At 39.1% G+C, this 19,939-nt stretch overlaps 1 protein-coding gene across 1 annotated transcript in view; it reads right to left on the bottom strand.

Annotated features, from left to right (window-relative positions):
• The window catches only part of TTLL5 (tubulin tyrosine ligase like 5), a 127,042-nt gene that overhangs the window by 56,934 nt on the left and 50,169 nt on the right, over nucleotides 1-19,939 (bottom strand). Inside the window, exons 25-29 of the mRNA XM_066551927.1 lie at nucleotides 17,709-17,800; nucleotides 14,757-14,890; nucleotides 14,028-14,141; nucleotides 13,254-13,661; nucleotides 11,641-11,825 (exon numbers count right to left, since the gene is read on the bottom strand). Of these exons, the coding sequence (XP_066408024.1) occupies nucleotides 11,641-11,825; nucleotides 13,254-13,661; nucleotides 14,028-14,141; nucleotides 14,757-14,890; nucleotides 17,709-17,800 (933 nt within the window). The remainder of the gene's footprint in view (nucleotides 1-11,640; nucleotides 11,826-13,253; nucleotides 13,662-14,027; nucleotides 14,142-14,756; nucleotides 14,891-17,708; nucleotides 17,801-19,939) is intronic.

The following is a 19,939-nucleotide window of genomic DNA, read 5'->3' as shown; positions in this document are numbered from 1 at the left end:
ACCCCCAACACATCTGTGCTCAGCAGTGGCTTCATTTTCTAGTCTTCCTGTGCACCTGATGGAACTGCATTCTTCTTCCCTTTACAGAGGCAAACACTTAGCAGCAAATCAGTTGGTACTTTGGTGTAAAAGGTCATGTAGAGCACCTGGACCAAAATACCCATATAGAAAAGCCTGTAGCTTCAGAAATAGTACTAATGGAGCAAAACCAAAAAAAAAATCTCTCCAAAACCAATAAAGGCTACTGGAGCTCAACAGAGAAGGTGGTTATTGGTGTGGATCTATAAGAATTAAGATGGTTTTCAATATGAGTTGCAACAAGATGGGCTCAAACTCTCCTGCTTGGTAAGACTCCTGGTTCTCATTAGCAGTGATGGACTTGAGAATATTTTTCCTGACACTGACAGTATGACAGGAAACCTGTGTGGCCTACCCTGCACACTTCAAACATCCCAATTTTCAAACTTCTCTTGTCACATCTACACATTCTTTGTGGACCTTGCAAAAGGCAAGACAATAGGCACCAAATCTCTCATGACAGAAGGATTCATAAAGTTTTGTTGCAATTTTTAAACTGATTGTTTAAAGACGTCAGAAGTTGAAAGGAACATGCTGACTGAAGAACACCATGATACAGCAAATCCCTAAAAGCTTTCACAGAAGGAAAAGAGCCCACTTGATATACTTCTATTTATGATACAACATGAAAAAATGGGGGGAGGAGAGAAGAACATATGGGTTGTCACAGCCATATTAATAGAGACCCCTGTTAAAAACAGTACTTATATGTACTGTTACATTTACTTCAATATAATGCTAATAAGCCAAAAGACAAATTATTGCATAATGCCAAAGTACCTTTCTACATTTATTTTTATTTTAAAATGTTACAAGGAAGGTTTATGACTGCAATACACTTGCTTTGCCAGCAGAGCGACATAAGCTTAAAAGAACTGATTTCTATGGTCATGCCTTATTCAGAGAAATTTATTTCTGAAAAAAAATAAGACTGAAAGCAGGGCCACAACACAGAATGATATCCCCAAGTGCTGAATATAGGGAGTTGAGGGGTTTGTTTTTGTTAATCTGCTTTTAAAATTCAATATGAAATATGAACTGTCCAAGTACAGATAGGAATAAAACCTTCAGGATAGAATTTGCTTCCAATTAATAGCAGCCTACAGACAAAGATCCATTGTATAGTACTTCTAAGAAATCACAAGCAAGAGTCAGAAAAAGAGTTTAATATCTTTCACTTTTCTGATCCACATTATACTAGTTCTTCAGGACTTGCCCATTATCATACTCAATAATCTTTTTTCTACAATAAATTTAGTATTTTCTTTATGATCTTCTCTAATGGCTGAAATAAGCTAAAGCCATCAATTATAACAATCAGGAAAAAACCCAATAATAATGAGTGTTGCAGATCAGCCTCCATGGTTTAAGGAACAGCCTCCGGAAGCCCTGAATGCTTCTCTTACTAGTTTCTAGGAGTCAACCAGGGTGAACAGGGACACATCACCACTAGAAGCTATTACTCTGCCCCTCTTGGCAGGCAGTGAAAAAGTGACTTAAATTTTCATTACCAACATCCTGAACAGCAGATCCAAAGTTTCACTGGTCAACATGTTACAACAAGCAATACACTATAAATTACCTACTTGATCCTCTCCAGTTGGCCGTTTTAGTACTTTTCTGGCAGAAGTCAGTCATGTTGCCTAAAAAGTGGTGGAGCTTGGGGATCTACAAAGTCTAAAGATCATTTCTCTTACTTGGAGCCACACTGCATCCTCTGCAGTATATACATCTCACATTTCCATTTGGATCTTTCTGACTGGTGAGGAGGAAAAGGGGTCCAGAGCTCAAGCTATATTTCACATGTCACATATAAAAGATATGCCAAAAGAATGCAGTAGCCATACGCCTACTCCGTCTCTTCAAAAAACCCCTTCAAAATGATACAATTTTCACAGTCAGAAACAAGAGGAGACAGTTTTCAGCACAATAAACCTTATCAACAAAGGCATACATGAATAAACTGTTTAATGAGAAACCTTTTTGTTTAAAGAAGGATTGGACAAGATCATGATAAGAAACACATAAGATTACTACTCCTCTGCCTTAGGATCAGACCAGAATCCTTAAATTTTGATGAGTCAGGCAGGACAAGATGACACTGTATCATGAGCCCAAAGAGGGAATCATTCCATTTGAAGACTGAAAATGTGCAAAATATTTCATCATTTGTAGTGTGTTCTCCTTTGCCTTTCAATCTATTTATACCATATGCTCTGTAAGTATATGTATCCATAAGTTTATCCAGTTTGACTCCTTCATGACCCTTCAGTCAATCCCTAATCCTCCATTTTATTGCTTATTATTCATCCAGCAATGCCAATGTTATCCAGCAGCTTGCAAATGAAATGTGCTTTTTCTTTCATTACCTGGCTTTCATAGTCACAAGTATTTTCACTTGCCAAGCCTTCCTCAAACAGAGATACCCCTAAGGCTTTCAAGATCCATGAAATCTTTAACAGAAGGGAAGAGCTAAGAACTTGCCATGAGAGAAGAGAAAAAAAAAAAGGAAAGAAATTTTGCTGTATTCTTTCAGTTATTTTTCTTCCTTCAGCCTTCAGAGATGACTGACTACTACAACAATATAAATACTCACTGTTAACCTGTCCTCTCCCTAGAGTGTGTTGCTTTTTTCCTAGCTTTACCACAGAGCTCCCAGGTACATCTGGGATCCAGGACAGGCTACCATGACTTGGTCTAACAGCTTACTGGCAGGTCTGCCAGTACTACTGGAAGTAGTCCAGCTGCCTTGCCTTCCTTAATGCATCAAGATACTGGAATCCAACAGGCTATCCCAGCATAGAGGGGAAAGAAAAAAAAAAAAAAAGAAAAAAAAAATCACACTATCTTAACGTGCCTCTTCAGACAAAGGAAACCCCAAATCACAAATAAGACATACACACACACAACCACTGTGTGAACAGCGTAACAAAATGTACCACTCCAAATTCCATGAGGAAATCATGCAATACAAACAGATTTTTCTAAAACCACCTTTCTGTTACCCAGAGGCCATCTTGCTGACCACACTCCATACTAAAGCACCTTCATTTAATGTAAGGATTTGAATTTGCAGTAACAACTGGCCCGGAGGGAAGAACTGGGGCTAACAGGCTAGGAAGTGTGAAATCTGTGTGTGCACCAAGGCTGATCTGGCCAAAGAAAGGCCTGTGACATTCCTTCTTTGCTCTCTGAGCTTACCAGCTTACAGGATATACATATGCATACAGAGCACAAGTGTTCCAGTCTCCAGAAAATGTTCCAGACAAAGACCTGCCAAAGACATTCCTGGGAAACCTGACAAATTCGCAAATTCCTTTGTAGTGTCTCCAGCATATGCATCCATTTAACAATGAAAAAAGAAAACTCAAGTTAGTGCTGCTGCTGTGGATGGTTGAACTCACCCCTCTTCCTTCTCCTGAAAAAGTCAGGCTTTCATTTAGACACTCTCTGCCTCAAAACTTCCAGTGGGAGTGATTTTTACAAGGCACAATCCTGCCAAAAGTTTGATGATCAGGGTGTAATCTTTCCCATAACATGAGACCTAGCTGCTCAGCCTGGCCTGTTTGGTGACTATCTGCAGATGTTGCTGCATCATAACAAAACCCTCTGCTTCTATTCCCTGTGGAGCCTCAGAGCAGAAGGAGTTCAACATAAGCACTGCAGAAACTACAGTGATATTTTCACTTCCTACAACCTCTGCTGAGACAACTGGTTACATTACTGATGCTGCTAAACCAGTAGTAATAAAAGTAATTCCAGCTCCTCTGTGAACAGCTTGAGTGAGGAGAAGATGGGACCCTGCAGCAGTGCAGAAGTGTGTGAGAGAGGAAAGAAAAATACCCCTCAGAGGTGATTGCCTGCTTCTTGCTTCTCTTACTAGTTACAGTAAGATGCCTTTTTTCTTTACACTTCCCTTTCTCTCCATCAGTGGGAGTGTAAAAACCAAAGAAACAGTCACATAAGGAAACTGAAACTAAGACTCAGATAAAGTGGGTTGAGTCGAACCAAGGGAACATCACTGGAAAAAACCCAAAGCTCTTCAGTGGGGAAAACACCCTCACTGAATTTCTGTAAATATTTGCTGCACCCTAAATTTAATGCTCTTGTGCTGTTCAGGTCTAGACAGGAAAGAGCTGATGCCCACTGGGACCTGTACAAGGTGTTTTGGCAGACTGGCAGTTTTGCTGTGTCGAGGACAAAGCAGGTGAGGGTACCACACTGTGTAACTAAAACAGTTAAATGAGGAGTGGTGTGGCTTCCAATATTGCTGTAGCTCATGTCAAGATGAAGCTCACTATTTTGGGATTCCCGTAGCATATGCAGGGTTCCTCTGGGACACTGTAAAATGCTCCATTCAATTCTTCCTCACTCCCTCTCCCTGGTCCTAAGGTTCAGTAAACTCACCTGCTTCTTTCTCATTTCTACCTTCTGTCTAAATGAAAAACGTAGAATAAGACAAGTGCCCCATCCTCCACTGGATCTGTCAGCATGTTTGCAGGAATCCTGGCTGCTTGGTCTTGGGCACTGACTGGCTGCATAGCACAGAAGGAGGCAGCTCTGTATAGCCCTTGCCTGGGTGGTCTGATGTTATCCCTGTGATTAAACTCCCCGGCTGCAAGATTTGGAGCTATTCCTGATGATAGCTGGGACCTGAAATCGCTCACTCTCCCACACACACACAGAGTCAGAGCTCCCATCAGGTTTCCCCTCCTTCTCTTCCTCCTCCTCTTGGTCAAGCTGGCCAATTCAACACATTCTTCAGCTCCCTAGCATTAATAACCACAAAGTACTACAGCCTGCTAGATATCAACTCCAGCTCCCTTCCATCACCAGGCACTGATAGGGACCTCACACAGATACAGCCTTGCAGAAGAATTTTTACCTTACAGCATGCTTCAGAAAGAAGTAGCATGCTATTTACAAAGAAAAACACTCACATGCATCCAGGATCCAGCCACCTGGCTCTGGATGTACACACATGCTGTGTATTTTCATGTCCTCCCTGCAGAAAGTCTTGCAATGCAAACACATGGAAATATTTTATGCTAAACACACATGAAATAAAGACTTCAGATTAAAGCCTGGTATAAAAGGAAAAGTAGATAAGCCTGGATAAGCCTTCATCCATCTGTCCATCAAGAAAGGCCCATGGGTTACACTAGTTACAGGTAAAAAACCCCTCTTAGTTCAGCTGTGCAGAAGCCACAAAGTAGTCAGTAAGATCTCTACATCATAAAATCAAGGCAATAAAGTTCCTCTCCAATGAAATGGGCTTGCTGAACTGTATCCCTCAGGTCTCCTTCCCCAACTCACTACCAACATACCTGCCTTGTTTCCCCAATAGTACTGTCACCATCCTAGGCTCATGCAAGCCAATGTGTAAACTGAACAAGAACATTTCAGGAAACTGAAAAACTGTTTTACCATGCACCATTAACCACTACACTGCACACATTGACAAAGACATAATCACTCTGTAAAAATAATTAGCAAGCATCCAATTGACATAACTAGGGAAATCGCCAATTTCAGATACTTGGTTCCTCACAAGTGTCTCAGAAACCCCCTTATCATAACGAAAAGGCTGACTACAGTAAAGAAATGGAACAAAGAAAATCCCATAAGCATGGAAGCAGCAGCACAGCACATGCTCTTCAGCATAAAAGGTCAGTTCAGATCAATGGCCCAGCACACACTCACTATCCTGTCTGACATATTTCAGAAGATGAAAACAATTTTGGTTTCCATGCACATAACAAACATCTTATTGATAAGGCAAATAATTTTTTATTTCTGTAAAACCTAGGGATCTATCATTTGCAAAACGCTCATTATTCTGTCTGATGAAACTATGGCCTATTAATTTCTCAGCCTTAACGGTATCCCATTTTGGGAAGTTTCAGAAGGTAAATAAATTCTGTGACAATAACTATTCACTTTTACTATAACTTTTTACTCCAGTATGTTCCTGCTAAACTGAATATCCTCCTCGTATTACGAGAAACATGGATAAAATAAACCTTATTTACCTTGTCTTTCATTGCTCTATGTAATTCCTTCACACTTCTCTCCTCCCTCAAAAAACTTTGTTTTCACCATCTCATTAAAAGAGCATTTGCAGTCAATAATTTTAAACACAGTTATTTTTCCTAAATTCACTTCAGAAATGTCACCCAGAAGTGAAAACAGTTTTGAGGGAGGTTGTAATTGGTGCTTACACGAAACATAATATATTCTATCTTGTTCCTTAAACACACTAATCATTTTTCTTTGCTGACTTTACTGCTTAACTCAAAACAGGTATCTGCACTGAGTTTTCAATGAAATATTTTTTTTTCCTTCCCTAAAGAAATAAAGTTTAGATTAATCATTCAAGAGGTCCAAATTATTGCTTATCGTATAGTCAGTTAATTATAAACACTGAACTTCATCTGCCAGTGTCTCACCTAATTAAGGCAGCTCTTAAATTTCTACTAGTTTTACTCATAATAATTAAAAAAAGAATGGAAACAGTGACAAATTACCAGGAGGTAGGCTCAAGTTTAAGTTTACAGCACACACCTGACTTCATTATAACTGAACATGAGACTCTTGCAGCCCACATTACACTGAAGGTAACAAGAAATTACCCCATGTAGTAAAAATGAGCTGCACAAACACGGATGAACACTACAGAGTAGTTAATCTACTGTAAATTCACACCTATATTACCTGGCAATAACTTGCTTTTAAATTCATTCTTTAAGTAATAAAATGCTTTATTAATACCTTTATGAACCTCCTTCTTTCAAACCTTGAATTTTACACTGGATCATGTACATTCTGTATTATGCATCTTCAGTTATCCCCTTGCTATGGCAAACTGACTATTTTTTTGTTTGTTTGCTTTTTATCCTTTTTTTGATCTGTAATAAAACTTCCTTTATCATCCTACAGACACCTGTCCATCTTAACAGTACTTGATGAAAGCTTGTCAAAAACCTTTTTGGAAGTTTGAATATGAACAAGCTAAACTGAGTACTGTTTTTCTCAGTTCAAAGAACTCTAATAGATAGGACATAATAGATTACTCACTTTCTTATGGCCATTGGAGATCAGATACCTCCTTATTAGCCTACTCAGCCCCTGCCTTACCAGGTTAATGCTGGACCCTCAAAGGCACATTTACCATAGAGATATCTGTTGCTTGCTCCCAGACACATTGGGTAGCTAATGAGAGGCACATCCTTCTATTTTTGGATGCTGTAGAGTAACTATAGTTAGACTGCACATACTGCAAAAATCAGGCAGTGTCTGAAATGTACAGTATGGATAGAGGTACCTAACTCCCACTGCTGTCATGATCTCAAAATGAGCTTTTTTATTAGACAAAAAATAGAAATAGTATAAATACACAACTTAATGAAAGGCAAAGTGTTCCTACACACTTTGTGTGACTGTCTGTGAGGACTAAAAACTGAGTACAACAGAAAAAAACTGCACATCAGTAAGGCTTTACCTTCCTACATCTCCATCTCTCATATGCTATATGCTAAGAATTGTATATGTTATGAGTATCAGTATGAAGTTCCTTTCTGATCTTGCAGAAGAGAATGAAAAGGTCCGACAAAAGAGAAAGCTGATGTAAACACAAAAATCTTGTCTTCTTCAGAGAACAGATCTTAAACATCTTTTTCAAAGTTCATCAGATACTTAAAATTTTCCCTTTGGACATTAGTATTTTAGTAATAAATAATAAAGTAGTATCAATAATATCAATAAAATTATATCAATAAAAAAAACCTCAACAATAAACTAATTTAAAACAGAGGCTAGAAAACAAGAGTTTAAAAGAGGAAACACAAAACAGGTGCTTTGGGCATGGGTAGAAAACAGTGAAGAACAACAGGGACTGGAGAGGGACAGAGGTGGATTCCCAACCAGAATGACACCATTCCAAGCACAGCTGCTGAGGCTACATTCTTGGGAACCCCAGAGACCCACACTACTGTATGGATACCAGAAGCAATTCTCACAAAAACAGGAATGGAAAACAAGCTTCTCAGCTGCTCTTGGAAGGAGGTATGTATTCAGAGCACCCCAGCCGACAAGACACAGCTTGGTACAACACAGGGAACCAATGCATTCAACTCTCACATAGAAGTTCTTGCCCTTGGGGGAAAAAAACCCAAAACACACCAACCAAAAACCCCGCAAAAATACAGTCCACAGCAACACCAGTATTTTCAAGTCACTCTTTCATATACCTCCTCCAAATCAATGGTCCTAATCTTATCATGAAACATAATTAAATCCATATATCAAGTCCTTTTCATACCAGCCAGGTACTTTCCAGCAAGGTAGACTAACTCCAAGTTTCTGGAATGGCTTTAAACAAATGTACTATTTTTATTATTAGATAAGTAATGTTCTAATCTTCATGCCAATTTATTTAAGACTGCTTTTTAAAAAATACTATCATATTTCAAGTGTTTTAAAGTGGTTTTACAGAAGTGAAAAGGGGGAAAATAATTCAGAGTTTCCTGTCTAGAAATGGATAGGAAAGTAGTGCTCTGTTTAATTAAGTGATCCTGATATGAGCCCTTTCTCTACTCTCCTCTCAGTTTTCCATCCCTTAATTTTCCTGTCCTAAAGCAATCAGTTTCATAACCCAGAACCCACAAACACTCCCATCTCAAGCCTTTCCCTCTTTCATCTCATACCAATAGTCTTTGACTTCCCAGTTCTCTCCAGGTGTTTACTAAATCCTCTCCCACCTGTTTTTCTGTCTCATCTGTCCTTGCCTTCCCCCTCCCTGGTTCAGGCCAAATCCTGGTCTGCCCAAATCTAAAACCATGTAGCACACCCAGGTAGCTTCAACAGTACCTGTTGTTCTGCAAATCACTTTCCAAATTGCCAGCCTACTCTGCAATTCCTGCACTTCTATTTACTCAATGCCCCTGCTTCCAACCTACATCCATGCCTAGCAGTTCAAAGTCAGATATCCTGGTTCCAGGTCCCTCAACAAAAGCCCAAGCCTTGCTGCCCTACTATTGTGTTTTATTGTATGCTGATACCTCTTACTGCCCTTGTTGTCTTGGCAGCCCTGTCTTCTCACAAAACCCCTGGGCCCTTCTTGCAAGATAGGATTTAAAATCCAGGCTGGATCAAAAAATAATCAGAATGACTCTTTAACGACTGACAGAAGAGCAAAATATGTCCATGTGAACAAAAAAAAAAGCATAAGTAGTAACTGCATGCTTTAGTTATTGTACACTGGGCCTCGCAGCTACCTCTGAACCTTCCAAAACATCACTGTTTCAAGTGTGCTTAAAAATAATGGTCTCAGTTTAGAAATTGCTATGTGCCATAAATTCAGTACTGAAGAAACAGATTGCCTTAAAAACTATTCTCAACTAAATCCAAATTTTCATACTAAGCAAACTTCAGATTCAGATTTCATCTTTCCAAAGGCATTATTTAAAAAAACATGGCCAGGAAAATCACAGAACAGAGCAGATGTCTAAAACTGAATGGACACAGGCTCAGGAAGGAAACTCTTTGTCAGATAGAACTCCAGCTCTAAACTTCTCACTGGCTTAAGAATTCCTTTCTACACTGATCTTTTTCATGATGACAGAAAATGACAAAGACATAACCCAACACATGTTTCTATATTTCACTACTGAAACAAAGTCTGTGCAAACACTGCATAGTTGAATACAAAATACAGCAGAGTGAGAAAATCAGGAGTGTGTAGGAGCTGAGTGTCTGTTGTTTGCTTGTTGCAAAGCAAATTAGCACCATCATTTTCCTACTATCCAATTCCCACCTCTTCTGTGGGCAAGTATCTTGGAAGAACCCAGAAGCAAAAGCAATGCAGACACATTTACTGCAGCCAGTACATTTCCAGGCTACCCATGCACTTCACAGCCACTTTCACTCCTGAGTATATCCACAGAGACTGACTGCTGGCTAAACAGGTTTCAGCTGCCACCAGCTCCTTTGCCACCCAACACAGCTGTGCTCAGGAAACTGCACTGGCCTTCCCATGCAGATCTTTCTGAATTCCCCTCTTAACTCCCCCTTTTATACTTTCTAATTTATCTAGGAGTAACTAGCCATGGTAGGAATACAGGAGTTTAAAAATAATTTCATTTTTGCAGCTACACAAATGGCTACAAGCAGACACATTGGGTTCTCTAGACAGAGCTAACAAACAACAAAGTTGAAGTAGAATGGCTAATGAATGATTTTAGGGAAGAAAGTCTATGAACTTATTTTTCAAAATTCTATTCTGGAAAGATTGAAATTAAATAGATACAATTCAATTTTTTTCCCCCAAGTAGTTGTTTAGATAGTAACTTTTATCCAAGAAGGTAGTTTCCATCATACATTTAGCTTTCAACAAATCAGCATTTCCTAAATGAAAATGTTTCACCATCAAAGTTTTTGAATAGTTTTACTGACAATATTTCACTTAAAACCACCTGAGAACCAGACTGATAGCTCTAAGTATTACTAGACAAGAACAAATTGTCTAAATAGGATCTGGCCTTATGCTAGAGGAGGCCTCAGCATCACCAGTACAGCCGGTGCTCACAGCCTCTCCTGAGTCCATCAACAAGAAGGGACTTTATTATTTGACATATCCTTTAAAAATTAAAAGCCTATCTGCAAAGAAAAATCTATTCAGCTTTCTAAAGTTATAAATGTAGCCCACATTTTGAAATATATTTCCAATAGCATAACTAGTTATTCAAAATCTAAACATAATAATAAAATTGAAAAAAGCAAAGAGAAGCAAATACCAGCAGCTGTTGCAACTATTAAACACGCCTCAGAAAACTCAGCAAAATATAACCATTAAAACAGTAATTCCAAAATACAAGAATCTAAGACATTCAAATCCTCTGTCTCCAGCAAGTTACAGAAAAAAAATTACTGTCCAAGGCAAAGTGCCTATGCTAGAAAATCTGCAGTTGGCATCTTAATTAACTGAGAAATGCTCAACTTGAACACCTTTGATGAGTTCAACTATAGCATATTATAAAGCAAAAAAAATATTTCTGTGTAGCCATTTAGGACATAATTCAACATGAAACAAGAAACCAAGGGGAATGCTACCAGAACTCAATCATGTAATCACCATGTTTGACAAAAGGATTATCATGCTAGTAAGTATTTCATTCTGTCTTTACGGTGTTATTGAAATATAGAATTTACACCAGAACCCATTCTGCAGACTTTCATTGCCAACACTGTGATGACACACTGGAGGAACAAACTGCATGGAAGCACAGATCTGAGAAGACTTTGGTTTATTATCTAGTAAGAAAGCACGGATTCCATTTTTTGTAACATATTTTGTAATCCTCTGCCTTTTCTCCTATGAAATGACTTTAAGACATTCTTGTCAACTTACAGAAAAATCAAAATTTTGGTGGCTGTAAACACTTTGAAACAACAGGACAGAGATGAATTTTCATGAGATTTACTGCATGCAGCCTATCTCAGCCAGCCTAGTGCTCACACAGAACTTCTCCCTTGCACAGGGACTCTACTTCAGTGCTTACATACCTGCTGTGTAATGAGACTGACGTGGCTTGGTGGGGAATGCTGGCAGGCTGCTTGTTTTTCTGCCAGCTGCTGCAGTTCTGCTGCTGCCACAGTGGGCCCCTGACGTTTGGCCTGGGCAGGGTGTTCTGCATCCTTCTGCATCCTGGCTGAGCCCACGCACGGCCCACTGGAGCTGCGATGGAGACCTACCAAACAAACATTGCAATGTGCTCCATGAGCAAGGTGTCAGACCCTCAGCCTGCTGATCACAGACACACAAAAGCAGATAAGACACCAAGAAGAATACAGAATAGACATATTCTGCATGGGTATTGCCCAAATGAACAATTAGCAATTCCAAACCCGTATTCTCTTTATTACAATGCATCTAATAGCACCCAATTCCAGAGGTGTTGGCAGCTGTTACCCAAGTTAAAACTGTAGTTTTTCCTTAAAAACAAATGGATCTCTTTAAGTAAGCTACTCAGTTGGGAAGTAAGATGTATTTTAATGCTTGAGGGGTTGTCAATATATATATACAGCAACCCTAGCAAACATGTGCTGACCCTGACACACAACCTAGAACAAATACATACCATCAAAATACAAAATTAGTATTATCAGGAATCACAGCTGTTAGCCTCTGTGTGGTTCCCAATAGTTTCCCAATAGACTACAGTCTGCATGCAAATTCCTACTGTTTCTACTGTGCTTCAGGTTCTTTACACTCTAAAGCTGCATTGCTTAAGTGAGTACTATGACAGCATGATAGATCTCTAAATTTTGGTTTTGGGATACCCTTGGATATGGCAGTGCTAAAACACCCTAGAGAATGAGATATTGTAATGATTCATTCAGATCCTTCTTTTCTGGAGGTCTTGACACACCTTTAAGTATTCAACACTTATGCAGTTTCATTACAATATTTCTCTGTTTGATAGACAACCAGAGTACTAAGAACAGCACATAGACTGAGACAGGACTTCTGCTAATGAAAACAACATTAAACCCACTAAAGATAGATGAGCTCAGTAACATAATAAAGAAAATATACAATACTTAATTTCACAGCTCTTTTTGAACAAGTTCAAAGGCTGAGTTCAAAGCACAAGGCTGAGGGGAGACTTTATCACTACAACTACCAGAAAAGAGGTTTTTATGAGGTAGGGGTCAGCCTCCTCTCCCAAATAACAAACAACAGGACAAGAGGAAATGACCTCAAGTTGTACCAGGGAAGATTTAGACTGAATTTTAGGAAAAAGGGTTATCAAGCACTGGAACAGGCTGCTAGGTAGTGGCTGAGTCACAAACCACAAAGATACTTAAAAGACATGGAGTAAATGGAGCTCTTAGGGATCTGGTTAATGCTGGACTTGGAAGCATCAATTGTTTGACCTGGTGATCTGAAAGGTCTTTTTGAACCCAAATGAATGTATGATTGCCTGTTCATTTGGTCAATAAAAGGGCATCTGCCTATCAAGTGCTGCATCCTGTACTCCTGCTTTCTGTAAGAAATTTAGCACCATCCAACAAGACTCAATTCTGGAAATGTAAAATTTCTACCTACTCCACAACAGAAATTACACAGTCTCTGTACTGAACTAGCAGGTTATTATGAATCCCAGAGCACTCACCTATTTTTGCAGAGGGTATTTGGGACAATCTTTGGCTGTAGATTTGAACAGCTCTCTGAAAAGATGAGAATGGGCCAATGGTGTAGTTACCAGAACGACGATGTAACCCTGCAAGGCTACAAGTCTCAGTGGACACTGAGTTTGTGAGGACAGAAGAGCTGTCAGGAGCTGTGCTCTGCAAGGAGTGCAGTGGGGGTGGGGACTGAATCAGTCTGGGACCAGCTGGAGGGGCCGGCAATGAAGGCTGACCAGACACCTTTGGATTTTCAGAGGCTGCAGGCTGAGATGGCATCAAAGAACTGGTACTTCTCTGCAGCGTGGCACCAGGAACAGAGGAAGAAGCACCAGGAGGGCTGCACTGAGGTAATTTCACTTCGGCATTTAAGGAGAAGGTGAGTCCTTCTGGAACTATACAAAGATAATAAACATACTATATGAGGAAAATCTGCTTTTTAGGTCCTTTGATAATAACAACACATCAAATGCCTGCACTCAGACCCACTGAAGCCAAAATGACCTCATCTACTAGCAGAGACAAGAAGAGGCTCTACATGATAAATATCTTCTTTCAAAGCCTGCCATATCTAGATCATCCCCCCCAGGGAGGGGCAGCTAACTCTTTCCCACTACCCACTCTACAGTATCTTCTCTTGTGTTTAAAAGTACAAACTGGGCATTTGTATCTCTGTTTGAACCCAAAGGTTCCAACCTTTCTTTAAAAGAGTATATGAAGTCAATTTTTTTTTTTATGATTATTTAAGTCAGTTCACTTACAGCTTGATTTAGCTTCTTTGGGTTTACAGCCTTTTAGTGCTCCTTCTGCAGACAAATCTGCAACTGAACTTTTGGAGTGATCGCCTTTTATGTTTTTCACCATCTCAGGATGCTCTATAACAAAATCAAGGAGTTAGGAAGTAGAACATTGCAAATCACTTGAACAATGCTGCAGAATTTACCCTTGTTGTGATTGACTTTATTGCTAATACTTCCTGTAGACCACAGAACTTCATTGATGACAATTATGCTGTCATGTATAGTAGTATGGACTACTAGATACATATGGCTAGCACACTCTTCCTACCATAGAATGCCTAATTAGGCTCAAATATACACTCTCTGCCCTCCAATGGATACACTCACTGCAGGCAGTAAAATTTAAGATCTTGATTTCATTAATCCCTTACTTTGATTTCAGGATTCTCTGTTCATTTCAATTCTTATTGCCTTCGTTTGCACATTCTCATTTCAGTCATGAACTACCATATCTAGCTCCTTATAAATACCAGTCTAAGTTCAACCTATTTCACTTCAGGAAAAGAAGGCAGGAGTGAAGCTACTCTAGTCTTCACATAAGACTGAGCTAAAAAGAAGAAAAAAACCAAAAATATACGTAACCTCAGAAAACTTGAGTAATATTGTGGAGAGATTGTTCTCTTTTCATAGACGTAAGTTAAACTAGATTTGTCTGGACAACATCATCTCAGAACTGCCTCCAAAACTTACCACCTTGGGGCTGCTTCTCTAACTGGTGACTGCTGTTGCTGTGTTTTGTGGTTGTGGATTTTGTTCCTAGGAAGACACTTGCTGATTTGTTTTTCTGTGTGTAAAAAGTCAGTACTTCCTCCAGGTCACTTTCACTGCAATAAGGAGAGAAGAATGGATGTAGAGTGAGGACACAGCTTTTCTGCATTCATGTAACAATCAAAGGCAATAAACGATAAGGAAACTGAAGAGTGGAGTGGGGGAAAAAAAAGGTGACACTAGACAAGCTAATGATTTGCTCAGTTCTACAGGGTAAGAGCAAAAGGAAGGCAACATGTCCTGGTTAAACCTGAGATTCCCACTAAAATATTGTTTTCTTATGCAGTAGGAAATTCAGGAGCCTTCCCAGGATAAATAAAGAGCAAGTGAATACTTTGAACACATCTGGGGAGATTAGCTCAACATGAGAGATTCCATTCACAGCTAAATTTGTCAATCTTCTGCAGGTGCTCTTTAGAATGAGCAACTATTTTCTCATGAGAGAATTCAGCTCAGTCTCTGTTTTATAGTCACCATTAGTAGTTTCTGTTCAGCAGTAGGGGGAGAAGGGGAAAGAAGGCAAAAGCTTGTTAATTAGCCAAAACTGCAGGACAACTAGAACAGTCAATATTTTTGGGAAACTCACAAAACTTGCCTATGTTTCTTATTTTCTTTACAAGAACAAAGTGGGACAGCCCCAATATCCTAAACATCTATTGGTCCCAAACCAGTATCAGTTACTTGGCCATTCTTATTAGAGCTTGTGCAAGCTGTAGTTCTGGTTGTTTGGTATCTAAAATGCTTTCCTTTTGCTTTGTACTGTTGCCTCAGCAAGTAGCTGTGTGGCATGGCAAACACCAAAGCAAGTAGTGTAGTGCCATCAACACTATAAGAAAACGTAACACAGGAGTATAAAGTAGCAGAGCAGCAGTTAGAATCTTTCAAAATATCCTCTGAATATCACAATTGTAACTAGCATTAGCTAGCTTAAGCTTTGGTAAAAACCACGTCTAAAGCTGATACACTGAAGTTTGCAGCATGCCCTGAAGATCCAAACTTCACTTCTATTCTGGGAGGAAAAGTGAAAAGGAAATACAAGAATGAGCAGTTGTATGTGGAAAGGTGCTTTAAGCTTTTAAATGAATTTACCAGTATGTATGTGTTTTTACAATGCATTGAGGATGTTTAGAATCACTGGTCATAGCATGCATACAACTAAACACAATGACATCCACATGATATCAAAGTTAGAGAGTCAATAAGACCATTTCAATTAAGAAGCAACATTTATCACCCATTTTCTCCACTGTTGCATTCACTGTGCTGCAGAATGAACACTTGAAGTGGAAATCTATCCCCTTTACTTGGGTCCAAATGACTTGCTCACTGATTTAAGTCTGAAGCACCATGCCAAGTAGTGTCAGATATCAGAGTTTTCAAACACACCTCATACTTCATAAGAAGCAGAAAGATCATCCCTATAAATTGTCTGATCATTGGCAAACTATTCTATATCACTCACTCACACAACCCAGCAAAAAACTGCAGCCCCAGCCTAGACTGTGCATCAGGCCATGATGGCATGGTAGCCAATAATATCAAAACAGAAGAATTTGCAGATCTGTTCCATGCAGCTATCTCTTCTCATTTCTGTTGCAAAAAGGAAAATTACCTGCCTGGGACACAGAAGATATTTCATGGCCAGAATGTTCAGAGACCCAAAAGCCTGGGCCCACATAATATGCATTTCTAGCAAGAGCAGTAGATCCTATGGTGTATGGCAGTCAGGCATCTTTATCTGAAGATTTTTCTGCAATCCTGTAAATCTGTTGCACTAATGACTCAATCAATTATATTAGCAAAAGGTAAAATACTTGTTTTCATAAGAATGTATCAAGACAGACTGTGAAACCACCTGAACTTAGGATGCCTCAGCTACCACCCACTTCTAATCATTCACTATTACTGCTATCCAAAGAGAAAAAGAAAGAACACTTTAAAAAGCAGTCACACAAAAGAAGTGACCATAATCTTCACAGAAAAAAGAAGATGGACATTGAAAAGGCAGGTAAACTCTGTCCAGATATTGACAGGGGTTCTTGCCTATATAGGCATGTCATATATTGACCAAATAATGGAGTCAAGAGGAATTGCTTTTTGTCCTCAAGAACTGGAGAGTTTGAGAACATAATTGTGGTTCACTGAATAATTTCAGACCTCTCCACAGTTAGATAGTTATAATACCATTGTTCTTCATACAATGCTACAGGCCCTAAGGAATACTCAACTATTTTCAAAATATGCTTCTTAGCAGACTTTTTAAAGTTTAAAGCAGATAGAGTGCACTGATAGAAAATGCTGCTTTTCCATTGTGAAAGTAACTGCTTGAACTGAACTGCCTTAGCAGGCCAAATGAGAGGCCTAACTCCCTTCCTTGCTCATCTCAGAAAATCCAGACCTGGAAAATTCCTGAAGAGAGGCAGCAAGCATGAGATTTGTTTCTGAGGGCAGAAACTTGAGTCAGAGCTGTAACAACTGTTCAACCACAGCAGCTCCAGATCATCTGAGCAGCAGTTCTAGTTTCACTCTCCTTCTGAAGTACGGCCTTATTTGGTCCAGCATCACAGGAGAGGAAACCATTAAGCAGCAGCAGTTGGAAATTTACACAGGCCAGGGCAACCACTGCTGTCCTTTGGGAAGTTAACTTAATGGTCAAAACATCTATTGTATGTTCTTCCCTATGCACCACATGCTGATGTTACAAGTGTTTGGTTGCTGGAAGAGACAAGAGAAGACAAGCTCTCTGTCCCTCAGCAGGAATAGGTCTTACAGTTAATAAAGGTATGTAGAGGCTTTAGATCAATCAAATCATCTTTAGAACAATGCTTCAAGGCTAAAAGATCATTTATTAAGGGGAATAAAATCTATTCCTACCTTGCTCTGGCAATGAAGTTCTGAAAATCTTGAGGATTCACTCCCTCCTCCTCTTCCTTTTTTGATTGTTTCTGAACCATCAGCTCTGTTTCCTGTTAAGAAGCAGTATCAGTAAGTGTCTCTATGTTCCATGGCATAGCTACAGCTCCCGGAATACAAAACCCCATTCCATAGGAGCTAAGAAAAAAAGAACATTGCTACATGCAACAACATGAATAAATATAGAGAGCCCCAGAGACAGCATCCTAAGCATACACTAAAGTCCATTCCTCCACCTGACACAAATAATTTGCTGAGAAAAGATCAAGTCTTCAAAAATGCGTGCTGTTCCTTCAACTACGCTCTTTGCTAGAACATAAGGAAGTATGGAAGGGAAAAAAAAAATTAAATCATTCATTACAGATATTGGGGCCCCTCTCCATTTTGTTGTTCCTGCCACAGAGCTCCTCCAAACAGCTTTTATCAATGCATTTGTCCCAGAAGTAGACAGATAGAAGAAGGAACAAAGTATAAAATTAATCTTAAAGAAACTGAAGGATGTCTGTAGAAAAATCAACAGATTTTCTACTATAAACTAGTAGTTCTCTTGAGTTAATTTCTTCTGTCAAGCAGCAAATTGAGGGCTTATACACATACCAAAACCCCACTGCTTTAGCAAAGACTAAGAAAGTAAAACAATACAGCCTATGGCAAATGTGCTTATACATTGAAATCTACTGGAATAAATGATAAGCCTTTGTGGGTGAAAACAGGAGCAAATTTTCAGATACAAACGGTCTATTTTACACCAGTAGAACAGGCTGGCACTAGAGGTTGGATTGATCCAAATATATCTGTTCATTAGAAAAACCTTCAGACCTGTCTGAAACACCAGTACCAGTTTAAAAACTTTGTCTGACCAGACTTGACCTCCACTTCATTTCTTCCCGCTGTTACCCTAAGCATTCCCAGGAAAAAAGGGTCAGGTACATATTTTAAAACATAATTCAAGACAGGGAAGTTAAAGCCAGTTTGGGACATCTTTACCATTTACTGCTTAAGTAAATGTCTGGATAATATGTGATGGGTTTGACTTAATTTGCTGGAGCTGTATTATTCTGTGTCATTATAGCTGATATACAACAGCAAGTATTAAATTTGCCGTTTAATATATTAAATCTACTCATATTAAATCTGAAGTTACAAGCCAATGAAAGAAGTCTGTATGCTGGAATCCAAAATCAAAAAGCCTCACAACAGCCTAACAGTTTCTCAAGGGATTAAACACATATGCCCTGAAACCTCAAGTGATATGTTCTCACTTTTTATGACTGAGAAAATATGTTTATGGACTGATTTATTACCAGCTACACAGCTTTATTTTGTGAATTTACTCAAGAGTTAGCAGAAAATCCTAATGTTTGAATACAATTTGACTGGAAATTATATCCAAAGCAGCTGCATTCTTCACTCACCACAGAGCCACTCAAGTGCTTTGTGGCTCCTCCTAACAGAGTACTTCAGTGACCATTAGGCATACAAGGCACTCCCTGGAACAGACCTGGTTCAATACCAACCCTGATTAGACAGATCAAGTTACCAGATGTCAGTTCTGACAAGGCAATGTAAGTGAACATCCTCTCCTAACGAGTAGAAGCTTGAAGGCCTCTGCACAGCTGGCCCTGAAAGCTGAATTTCAATTACCCTTGTTCTAACACTGAAGAAATGCTAGGGGGCAAAGGAAAGGGGAAGCTGTCCTTGCAGGAGGAAGATTAGGTTGAAACCACTATGCTAAGAACAACACCACCTACATCTAAAGATGTGAAAATTATTTAAATTAGGACCCACAACTCCTTTACACTGAGCATGCAGAGTACATTACTATAGATATGTAGCAGTCCCTCAGTATAGCAAGTAAATCGTAAAATACATATTTCATGCCGTTCTGTATAAAACAAAATATATTTAAAGAAGCCCCATAAAAATAAGAAGTGGGAAGAGGCATTACAAAGCATTAGAATCAAAGACAAGGCAAAGAAAAAGCACACTGCCAGTTAAATTCCACTTCATTTCACCACTTCTTTTTATGCACATAACTACTGGCCTGCATATATTATGTAATAATACCGTTGTCTATCTGACAATTTCAAGAAAGTACCATTGTTGGATGTACAGCTGCAAGCAGATCATGTAAATAACAGAAAAGTGCCTTTGAAACAGCCTGCACAAAACAGTTTGTAAGAAGAAAAGAG

The sequence above is a fragment of the Molothrus aeneus genome, chromosome 6, assembly GCF_037042795.1.
Source record: "Molothrus aeneus isolate 106 chromosome 6, BPBGC_Maene_1.0, whole genome shotgun sequence".
In the NCBI taxonomy this organism is placed as follows: Eukaryota; Metazoa; Chordata; class Aves; order Passeriformes; family Icteridae; genus Molothrus; species Molothrus aeneus.
The sequence above is the reverse complement of the archived record's forward strand: the minus strand, read 5'-3'. Positions and strand labels throughout refer to the sequence as shown.